The 12,190-nt window shown below is 39.4% G+C and overlaps 1 protein-coding gene across 1 annotated transcript in view; it reads left to right on the top strand.

Moving 5' to 3' along the window:
- The window catches only part of LOC124721171 (paired amphipathic helix protein Sin3b-like), a 280,712-nt gene that overhangs the window by 168,316 nt on the left and 100,206 nt on the right, over window positions 1–12,190 (top strand). Inside the window, exons 13-14 of the mRNA XM_047246007.1 lie at window positions 3,789–3,946; window positions 7,909–8,029. Coding sequence (XP_047101963.1) covers window positions 3,789–3,946; window positions 7,909–8,029 — 279 coding nt within the window. The remainder of the gene's footprint in view (window positions 1–3,788; window positions 3,947–7,908; window positions 8,030–12,190) is intronic.

The following is a 12,190-nucleotide window of genomic DNA, read 5'->3' on the forward strand; positions in this document are numbered from 1 at the left end:
TCTAGCTTTCGATGGCTATCTCCGCCATTGTCCTTGAGAGTAAAAGCCACTGACTCATGGGGCTGGCAGTGTTTTCTGCTTCTATAGGCACTATTGCGGCATCTGGCACCAATCAGAGGGGGGCAAAATGACACATGCGTAGAAGATTAGTTTGGTAACTCGTAGTAGTTCCAGCCTGCCATGGGACCAAGTGATATCAGTTGGCACAAGGAGCTGGGGCAATGTTTGGAACTACTGCTCCCATCTCCCTACAAGTGTCTGTCTTGTCTTTCGAAATACAAAGCCCGCCACCACGCCGTACTAAGTGTGCACCCCTTTTCTCTATTAAAATTGTTGCTGTTCATTCTAATCTCAGCCACCTCCTTTATAACTAGAATCCCAAAATGTTGGCTCATGAGCCAAGACTCTCATCTTTTCAGTCTATATTTTGTGTCTGTTTTCCAGGCAATGCTCAGCTATGACTGACTTGTCGAGCTCCTATTATCTACTCTGTCACTTGAGTTTGGTGCAGTGCTCTGCAACTGTGCGAATTATTTGTTCTATATAGATGCTGCTGCATTTGCAAGAGACACCATACACACTGGGCACATGAAGAGCTATAGCGTTTTAACAGGGTGCAGAATCTTGTATTTTGGGGGCAGGCCCGAACACTGGTCTCAGTCCATGTCACTGCAGCACACATCCTAACTTGCTGCTAATTGCCGCACCGTATGGCAGGAAAGCAATCGGCTTGAGCTCTTCTACCAGTCTCTGTGAACATGTCTCTGAAATGCTTCAATTCAGAGTGTAGGTGGTTTTTATCAGATATAATATTTGGTCTGTGTACTAGCAAAAGAAGGACGCCTTTCGAATTGGCAGAAGAGGCCAAGCCGGCTGCTTTCCTGCCACACTGTGCAGCAACGAACAGCAAGTTAGGATGTTTGCTGCAGAGACATGGATTGAGACCAGTGTTCTGGCTGGTTACTAAGTTAAGAGCTACACTGTGCCCCGTTAAAGACAGCGTGACTCTTCACATTACCAGTGTGTATGGTGTCCCTTGCAAATGCAGCAGCATCTATATAGGTTAAACAATAAGCACAGTTGTGGAGCTCTGTATCAAACACAAGCAACATATTAAACAAAGGGAGCTTGACAGGTCAGCCATAACTGAGCACTTACAGGAAAATGGACACAAAATACAGTTTGAAAAGACAAGAGTCTTGGCTCATTTATCAACATTTTTGGATTCTGTAATAAAGGAGATGGCTGAGATTATAATAAACAGCAATAATTTTAACAGAGGCCAGAGGTACACACTTAGTTAGGGTGTCAGGGCATCAGAGTGGCCCTTGGATATTGAATGGAAGTAAAGACAGATGCTTGTGCTTGTAGGGAGGCAGGAACACCAGTTTGAAATGTGGTGCCGGGCCCTTGCGCCACTTGACACCAGTCGGTCACGTAGCGGGCCAGAGCTGCTATGTACTACCCAACTCACCTTCTGTGCATGCATTTTTTTGGCCCTCTCTTACTGGTGCCAGATGCTGCAATCGTGCCTCTATAAGTGGAAAACAGTGCCAGCCTCGGCAGTCAGTAGTTTTTACTCCCAAGGTGATGGTGGAGATAGCCGCCGAAAGCTCAGTATTTGATTTGAATTGACATGGTTTGAAAACTGAGAAGAATTTAGTGAAAGACTCTGAGAAAGCAGTTATTGAGCTTGACATTGATTGATAGAGTTGTTCAATGTCTTCCTGAAGGATATAGTGAGAAATTCCGTCCAGTTTGCGGGTTGGACCATCAAAACCACAAGATGGCTTGTGGCCCTGCCCGTAATGCTCTAAACATTCTCAATTGGGAAGAGACCTGTCGACCTTGCTGGCCAAGGTAGGGTTTTGTAAACATGAAGACAAATGGTAGAAACACTCTCCATGTGCATTGACAGGTTTTTTTATTCACATAGTCCTGCACAGTCTGTAGTACCGTATGTACAAAAATGGCAATGTTTGCACTAATAGCTGCTGGGGAGGGTTGAGAGCAGCTGTCTCGTGTCCTCTTTTAACATGCTAGCTGTATGAGAAATATGTTTTTTTACTGTCCTGCCCTGCACAAGGAAAGGCTCAAAAGAAATAAGTTGAATAAGAAATTAACAGAAGCTAAGTCACATTTTTGTCAGAATGCCAGTTGCTATTGCCAGAGAAGAGGCACTGATGTTCCAACTGACTCATTTGGTGAAACAAGTACTAATGTCCTTGCCTTATCCACTAGCACAGTATTGGGTATTCCCATTGCTGACTGTCCGTACTATGACTGCTCACGCACAATGAGACCTTAAAGGTGTTCGTACTAACATGTAACACTAAACAGAATTTATTGATCAGTTGATAAAATGCATATAGGGTCTATCCTTTGTTCCATTTGTTGCACCAGAGGTGGAGCTGGGTTAAAGATGCATATTGTAGATGCATTGGGTGAGTTTTATAGTGAGGTATGCATCATTTATGAGTTGGGTAAAAAATTAATTGTAGAGGTGTCACATATCTTGACAGATATAGTGTGGATGTTAAGTTAATGATTGCTAGAATTTTACTCTGTATGACTCTCATTTCAAGACTGACATAAGAAAATCACTGTCTTTGTGTAGAAGTTAGTTAATGAATTCCAGTCATGGATAGTGTAATATTTAAATATGAACTCTTGTGTTTTGTTGTGCTTTAGTTCTAATGGTTCTCAATTGAGCTGAAGTAATATGAGTAATCTTTTGATGCAATAGATAATAACTGGAAATGAAAGCAATTACATGAGTGGTATCATAACTGTTGGTGTACCTATACCTAAACAGACATCCCTGCCACAAAGTTGTGGGTGGAATGGATGGGAGCATTTAATATCGAAAGTAGCTAAGCTACATAAATACAAAAACTGTCATTTATTGGTGAACTTGGTTTGAATCAGAATTTTAGAGAGTCTTTAAAATTAGATATCAACTACAGAGATCACACCATAAGTTTTCGAAAAGCTTATTTCCTTATTGATGATTAAATATGCAGTTTCTGTCTTAGTAGTGTTCTACTTGAGTGCCGCTTTACTTTACTCTCTTTGACTTTCCTCTACACATTACTGGCTTCTTTCCAACATTTGATTCCTGTGCTTGCATTATTTCTATTTTGATATTTGTATTTATTCTTTGTTTTCTTCTTCCATTTTCTCTGTAGATCTTTCTTTTCTAATCAGTTATTTGCATAGTTTTTATTTGGTTGTTGTAGGTTACATCATTTTTGTATTTGGTCTGTCCATTGCTGTCATCTAATGTTTTACGATCTGAAGTTTGAATTTATTGTAGGGTACGCTATGATCATTTATAAGCCGTGTCATGTACTTTCACTTTTTTTCACACACAGCTGCCTCCTGCTGTCACTCTTCTCTGCTACCAGTAAAAGAAACATTGGTTTCAAAAGTTTGAGATTTAAAGTGTTAAATATTTTTTCTTTGTTACCCCTGTCACTATTGTATTTAGGGTTTTGACTATTGTCATTTATCCAGTGTTTACAATTATATTATATTTTCAATGTGTATATTTTACTTTTATGCCTTTATTAACCATGAATTATCGAACCCTTAAGCATAATGCATTGATATTTTAATAAGATATAACACTTGCATTGGAGTCTATTGCATTTAAGCTCTAAATAGTGTCATTTGTTTTGTGATTCAACTTTATTTATTTTCCATCATATGTATAGGAATATTAAAAATGCTATTGGTCTTAATCTTAATACAGTAATTCATTTGCAACTTTATCTTATTTATTTCAGCTGGATCTTGTGATAGAAACAAACACTGCAACAATTAGAGTCTTGGAAGGAGTAAATAAAAAAATGTCACGGATGTCACATGAAGAATTAGTAAGATTCAAATTGGATGACTGCTTGGGAGGATCATCTCCTACTATCCACCTTAGGGCTGTTCGCAGGTATTTCTTTTTTTATTGTACATAAGATGCTATTACATTATTCAGGTTCTTGATTTTTTTGTGTTACAAATCTTAAAATATATGTTTGTTAAAATGGCTTTCATGCCAAAACTAGACATGATACAAATATGTGACTGCTACCAGCCACTACTGCAACTGTCTCCTACCAATCACCATTTAGATCTTTTTCATAATTGTACACTTTTGTCCACAGCAATGCTATCAGTGTTTTTATGTAATTTCTGCAATCATAAATGTAGTCCACATTTCTCAATATCAGTCATATGAGTGAATTCGAAGATGCATTTAATTCGTCTCGCCAACACAGAGTTTGTGTTACTTGGTTTCTGTGTGGGAACTAGTTACAAATGGTGCCCACGAGGTTCAATCGTAGGGCCCTCAATTTTTCCTCTGTTTCTTAATAACCTTTCACAAGTAACATTACCAGCTGCTTAATTTCTTTTGTTTGTCGGTGATACTAACATTGCAGTACATAGGAATTCAAGTATAGTTTTTGAAGGAGCTCTTAATGAAATGTTTGTGCACACTAATAAAGAATTTCTAATTTATTGTGATTAAGCTTCCAACACGCTAATTATATGCAGTTCAAAAATGGCAACAAGTTCTCCCCAACATATGGATAATATATTAGGACATGTAAATATGAATGTGTCTAAGGAATTATGACTTCATTATAAATTCAGTTTGAAGGAGCATATCATAGAACTTCCAAAACAACTAAGCAAAATAGCTCCCATGCAAATGTTGTCAGATCTAGGTAAAAATAAAAAAAAGGTTACAAACTTTCCTTGCATTCATTCCACGATGTCATCCATGTCTAAAAGTATGTAATAGAAATCATTTGCAGTGTGAATGCTAAAGTGTCAATCAGAACTCAGTTAAGAGAAAAGGATGTGCTAATTACTGTTCGTCAGTATATTTATTCCGTAGAGAAATTTGTGTTAAATAATCTCTTCATCTAAAGATCAGTTCACAGAATGAATACTAGGAATAAGAACAATCTATGTAAAATTCTAAAATTGCTTGTTTGATCCAGAAAGGTGCCCATTACTCAGGAAGACACATTTTCAATAACTCATTGAAAACCACGAAATGTTTTGTTGCTAATTATGTTAAGTTTAGGAGAAGGCTAATGAATTTTTTGCAATGGGCAATTCCTTCTACTCCAGCTATGTAATTCGTAGTAGAACCAGTTAATGTACACTGATCAGCCGGAACATTATGACCACTGACCTACTATCGATATAAAGCCATCCAGGCAATAGCAGTGTCACCTGGCGAGGAATGACTGCTAGTCAGACACACACACGATGCATGTAGTATCAGTAAGTGTGCTGTCCATGTGTAGAATGGAGAAGATGCACGTTCTATCTGAGTTTGACTGAGAGTACATTGTGATGACCCAGAGGCTCAGCACAAGCATTTCGGAAACTTTATGACTTGTTAGGTGTTCAAGGAGTTCTGTAGTGAGTGTCTTCAGCACTATCAAGGTGAAATGATGTCCATATGTCATGTGGTTGTGTGGCCACCTCTCATTACAGGTATCGGATGTTGTAGGCTGGGCAGACTGGTAAAACAGGACAAGTGGTGAACTGTGGGGTAACTAACATCAGACTTTAATGCTGGGCAGAGTACAAGTGTGCCTAAACACACAGTGCACTGAACAATCCTAACGATGTGCCTCGCAACCGACGACCCGTGCGTTTGCCAATGTTAACACCATGACATTGGGAACTACGATTGAAAGGGGCACGTGTGTATCAGCACTCTGCATTGGCACAGTGGCAGAGCATTGCATGGTCTGATGAATCTCAATACCTTCTTCATCATGCCAAAAGGACGCAAATCTGCCAGCTTCCAGGGGAACAGCTCCTTGACATCCATACTGCGGGATGGGGACAAGCTGGCAGCAGTTTCATTATGCTCTACTGAACATTTACATGGGCATCCGTGAGTCCACTGGAGCTTGTGAAAGGCACCGTGACACCCAAGGAACATCGTACACTGGTTGCAAATAACAAGCACCTCTTCTTGACGATCGTGTTTCCCGACGGCAGTGGCATTTTTCAGCAAGATGATGCGCATTGTCACAAAGCCAAGAGGGTGGTGGAGTGGTTCGAGGAACACAGGGCAAGTTGATGTGCTGTGCCCCCCCTCCCACTCGCTAAATCTGAACCTAACTGAATACATCTGGGATGTGACTGAACGTGGCATCAGAGATCGTGGGCGCCCTCCCCAGAATTTACAGGAATTAGGAGACTTGTGTGTGCAGATGAGGTACCAACTCTTTCCAGCAACCTGCCAGGGCCTCATTGCTTCCCAGCCACAAGGTCTCACCGCAGTTATCTATGCCAAAGGTGGACATACCAGCTATTAGGTAGGTGGTGATAATATTCTGGCTCGTCATTGTATATATTATTAACAGTATCACATAATGTGAGCTCTGAGTAATATTTGACTGCTACACCCTTCTGTGCAGTAATATAATCTGTGTAAGCAATTATTGTTAACTGGCACCTCGTCCCTGCTCCTGTTTTTCTTATCTTATGAATGGATTTACATGTTTGTGACAACTTTCTACAATAATTTGTAATTGAAAAAAGTTTTAAAATTTTTCACTTAGGCCTATGCCACTTCCTTCAGAACCAAATCATTTAGAAACTGCAGAAGGGATTCCGAAAATTAGTTTGTTTGCAAGTATATTTTATGTACTTCATCAGTTTTCTTGCCTATATTATGAATGAAAAGTTATTGGGCAAATGGCTTGATCATTGTGTCAGACGTGCACAATATTTCAACAAGAGAATAAGTTGTCATCACCAGATGCACTGATCAACTCATACCAAGAGGCTATAGCAGCTACTATTTGTATGTGCACATGCTTGTGCAACTTCTTCTATTGTTTATATATTGTGCTTGTCCGATGTGATGTCCCCTCATTCACTCAAGATCTTTTCCTTTATGTTTTATATATTTTTATTTTTCTGTCATGTTCCATATGCTTGAGGATCTCCTAATAATGGGTCCGCATAAGAAACAGTACATGTAATCTAATCTCGCTTTGAATTCCTAAACGTTTGTCATATTTTCTTCTTATTTATTTCTCTTCAAATACAGTATTTTTTATTTCTTTTGTTTATCTAAAATAATGTTCCTTCATTTCTTAACAATGTGAGCATTTTATCTTTGATCTTGTTTAGTTGTATTGTACCAATTCCAAAGATTCCAAAGAAAGTTAATGAGAAATAAATAAAGAGAGAATTAGTGTGGATCATAGAATCGTAAACAAAGAAGCATTTGCAAAAAGATTTTGCAGCAGTGAATTGTGAACAAAGGCAGTCTTTACAGCAGCAAGTAGCTCACTGAAATGAATGACGTTTATTGTACTTTGTCTCAGATAAGACAACAATAATGCAGAGAAAAGGCAGCATAATAACTACTTGAATTGGCACGTTACACAACAAGCAAAAATCCCTGTCAAAAACAAGTAAATTCTTTTTTGCTGTATATTGAATGAACTGTACCATACTGCACTTTTCAAAGTCTGTAGAGTGGTGTCACAATCCATTTTTCTTATGAGTGTTGCCAATTTACTGCCCTCACAATTATTACTGCTTTCACAATTATCTAAAGTCAAAATGAGGTTGATTCTGCTATTTTAAATTTGATAAGATCTTTAAAAAATAAGTTATTTTTTTCTGCAAAGTGAAACATAACTTTCCATATACTTCTCGTTAAGTACGGTGTATCAGAGAACACGTACTGTTGGTAGGTGCATTTCAGAAATGATTTGTATAAAACATGTTGATTGTGTTGGATAAATTAATCATTTAATTTAATTTTTTTTACAGGCCATGACAGTTTTCTTTTACCTTACTTCTTGCATATCAGTTACATGTAAGATGCTTGTACTACATGTACTTTTCTATTATTGTTTAAAGGTTATATGGTGATAAGGCACCTGATATTATTGAGGGTTTGAAAAAGAATCCAACTGTAGCTGTTCCAGTAGTACTTAGAAGACTCAAATCTAAAGAAGAAGAATGGAGAGAAGCTCAAAAAGTGAGTAGAGGTTATGTAGTTACTTAGTAATAATTGCTTGTGGTGCATCTGAACAGAAGCTGCCTCTTTCTTCCAAATATTTCTTTCTTTGATGGAATTATGGGTATACAGGCAATGACTCTCCTGTAGTAGAGTTGTAGTCCCTAGTCAACATAAGCAAATGACATGACAGATGAATTCCCACTTGAAAGGGACAGACACTTGGGGCATTTTATAATTCCTCGTGGTAGATAAACCATGTAACAGGGTAGAAGATAAATCAAACAATCTTTTGTTAAGTTGGTTAGAAGAATCTCCAGCATATGTTGTGAATTGGATTGAGTTTCCGTGGAAATATATGGAATATACAGAGTTTTCTTAATTGTATATTCTGATTCCGAAACTCGGGTTGTGAATCTTGTAGCACACAATACAAATGCATGAAGAACAATTAACTTGTTTATTGAGCCAAAGCCAAGATGGCACAGAATACAGTAACAAGAAGTGACAGCCAAAGGCAGTACAAAGTTAGTAGCGACATTCTATCTCAGCATAGTATTGCAGATCCATAGCGTAACCAAGAGTAAAGTCCGAACACCGTAGTGTATCCAGATTTTGGGTACGGCCCAGTATGATGACAGTGAACAGTATGATGAAGGATAACAACACTACAGATAATCTGACAATATAATTTATTGCAGCATTACCACAGAAAAGTGTCACATAAGACTGTAATAACCAAAATGATCGTTATTGATCAGAGGTAAGTATAACTCGAAGCCCAAAGAAAAATTGGTCAAGTAATCACTGTAACACGGCTACACATTAGTATTGAGTCTCCAGGAAGATTGCTGGTACCTGCTAGGTGGCGTGGCGTAGCGGAGTGATGTGTGCTGCAGACTCAGTTGAAGCTCCAACGGATGGGAAGCCGTAGGCACCCAGCGAAAGTGGCCTAGAGCAGAGCTGCAGCTACAACTGCAACTGCCTGCTGGAAGTTGGTGGAGGTGGCGTAAGTATGCCGCAGGCAGAGATTATCCACGGAGTGTTGCTGACCATGTGATCCACGGACACAGGCTAGTCTCCCCTGATAGCAGCACCACCGTAGTTGCAGCATGGGCTGTCTATGAGTGATAATGGTAGTTCCTGGCGGCACCTGCTAGCATTAATCTTGTAAACAGCCCTAAATCCAAACACGCAATGTACTAGCGAGGCACCTAAACATTCTCCAAAGGAGAAGTACGTGCTGACCTCAGGCTGGCAACCTGCATGGTGCAAACTTCATGCCAGAAACTGGAGTGGCTGAGTATGCAGGGACCCAGCCCTGCGTACTCTACATTGATATTGTGCTCCAAATGTCTTGCTAATGTCCACATTTGTCTTTTGTATGGTGTCAGTGGACATTTACATTTATGGACGTCTTCTTGTTTCTCACACTTCAGTGATCTTTGTAAAGAAACTATTGTTAGGTTCTTTACCAATTCATTCTGCACACTTTCTTGCACAGAAGAAACATTGGCTGACATCACAACTTCTTAGGGGCTACTATCTTCCCTGTCAGAAGCTTTTGTTTTGCCAATGTTTTACAATGATTTTCTTTTTTGCATATGTTGGATAGATATTTCAATATCTTGGTAAATAAATGAGGAATGGATCCTGCTTGTAGAGACTGTCTTCCATTTAAAATTACAAATTTTTACCGTTGTGATAAGTGCTTGTATTTGTAAGTTCCTGTGCGACATGTGACACATGCAAAATAATTTTGATTCTAATTTCTGCCTTTTAAGGAATTTTTTGCACCCATTTATAAAAAAATATTTCATTTTTTGGAAGTATAAAGACATATTTAACTTCACTTTCTCTTTCCATTTTTTCCTTCTTTTTGTCTTATTAAGTACAAGCAACTGAAAGTCATAACACTACTTTCTCACTACACCCTTCACTGACACAATGTTCACACACAACACCAAAAGTAAAATCACCAAGTAAGTGCAGACAATGTCAGCAGTCACCATCCAATAAAAGATCAGTTCTACCAACTTGAGTCTTAAGCTACAGTGCTGCTTGTAGTTCATGGGAATACCACCTGTCCTGTGCTACCTTTGTTAAAGTGCTGCAAGACAGCACACTTCCTCTCTTCTGCTCACTATCTTATTACCAGTAAACTTCAATTAAAATACTTGATAGTCGATATCTGGCAGAGGTAGTGGGACAACTCTGATCAGGGACAATGATTTTATTCTCTCTTCCTGAACAGGGTGCAAAAGTTCCAGGTCATTCCCAATCAGGACATTATGCATGTTTCACAGGAGACATCCTTATCCAACTCGCCTTGAATTACTCGAGCTCAGGCAGGTCAACATGTGCAAGTGTGAAGGCATAGGAACTCTAAAACATTTTGTCCTCTTCCGTGCATTATTCAACACCTCTGGACAGAATATACCATTTACCTCCACTTTATACATGGGTGTAAGAGACCCCAAAATGTGTTGACTAAATAATGAAATAGCCAACAAAATCCTAAGAAGAATATAAGGATAGGTATCACCATGTTTTTCCCAGTCTGCTGCATGTGAAAAACAAGTAGAAGGACTATACATTATACATTATAGGACTATAACATTAAATTAATGTTATAGCTACAATAACAATATCTATATGATATTCTCAATGCAAAATAGTGTTATAACTTAAAATGTACCATAAAATTTCTTAGTTAATACTAACAATAACCTTGTAAGACCAACAAAGATTCTAGGTCTTCAAAACCTGAGCCATATCTGCAGGACTGCATAGGATATAATTTAAACAATGGAAAATCCATGATGGAATGTAACAATATTATGAAAAGGATGGTAGCTACTCACCATATAGTGGAGATGCAGAGTCCCAGATAGGTACAACAAGGAGACTGTCTGTCACAAAGTAAGCATTCAGCCGACAAGGCCTTTGTCGAAAATACACACACACACACACACACACACACACACACACACACACACACAAGCACAGTCTCTGGTAGCTGAAGCCAGACTACGAACAGCAGCACCAGTGCATGGTGGAGGCAAATGGGTAAGGGTAAGGAGGAGGCTGAGACCCTCTTTCCGCTGCCTTCCGTATAACCTCTGACTGCACCTAGCTGCCCTACCTTCTCTCCACCTCGTCCCTGCACGCTCCCCAGCAACACTTCACTGTCCTCCGCTCCTACCCTGCGATCCCTCCCTCTCCCTGCCCTACCCTCTTCTGGCTTCAGCTTCCAGAGACTGTGCTCGTGTGTGTGTGTGTGTGTGTGTGTGTGTGTGTGTGTGTGTGAGAGAGAGAGAGAGAGAGAGAGAGAGAGAGAGAGAGAGAGAGAGTGTTTAGTTTGCGTTTTTTTATACAAAGGCCTTGTTGGCCGAAAGCTTATCTTGTGACAGTCTTTTCATTGTGGCTACCTGTGACTCAGCATCTCCACTACTAACTGTGGGGGTGCAGACTCTGTGTACAAGATGGCATAAAATAGGTGTTCAAAAATCTTCATCTACTATGACGTAATGTGGGTGAAAGATTCTGATTACCGTATTTGTGCTGCAGCAGACAATCTGAAATTTGATACTGAAGTTTTCCAAAGTGCTTTCATGCTGCAGCAGTGAGTGTGTAGAGCATTGAACTGAATTGTGTGATGATTTTCTGAAGAATACATTTTCAACTAAACGAATCTCACTGGAAATTGTGGTATGAAAATCCTGGAGTGTTGCCGGTGCATCTTTAAAGGCACTGTTCTTCACATAACCACATAGTAAATAATCACACGGATTGAGAGTGAATCTGTAAGGGGGCAATTCCACACTGTGTCCAGTGAACACTAAGGTGTGCAGGGCAACTGTCAAATCTCTGAACATCCCCTGAAGGAAATCAAAGAAATCCGCAATATGGTGTGTATGTGCTCCATCCTGCAGGAACCATTAGTTTTCGGTAGTGGTGTGCAACCAGTACGAATTCATGCTCCAGTACCTGTCTGTACTTGTCGCCCATGACAAGTTCCTCAATAAAAATGGGCCCAATAATGAATTGTGGACTGCTTGCTCACCAAACAGTGATATTTTGTGGATGAAGTGGAGCAGCACCTGGAGTGTATGGATTCACAGCACCCCAGTGGCACCAATTCTATTTGTTGATGTACTAATGGAGATGAAAGTGTGCCTA

This window comes from Schistocerca piceifrons, chromosome X (genome assembly GCF_021461385.2).
Source record: "Schistocerca piceifrons isolate TAMUIC-IGC-003096 chromosome X, iqSchPice1.1, whole genome shotgun sequence".
In the NCBI taxonomy this organism is placed as follows: domain Eukaryota; kingdom Metazoa; phylum Arthropoda; class Insecta; order Orthoptera; family Acrididae; genus Schistocerca; species Schistocerca piceifrons.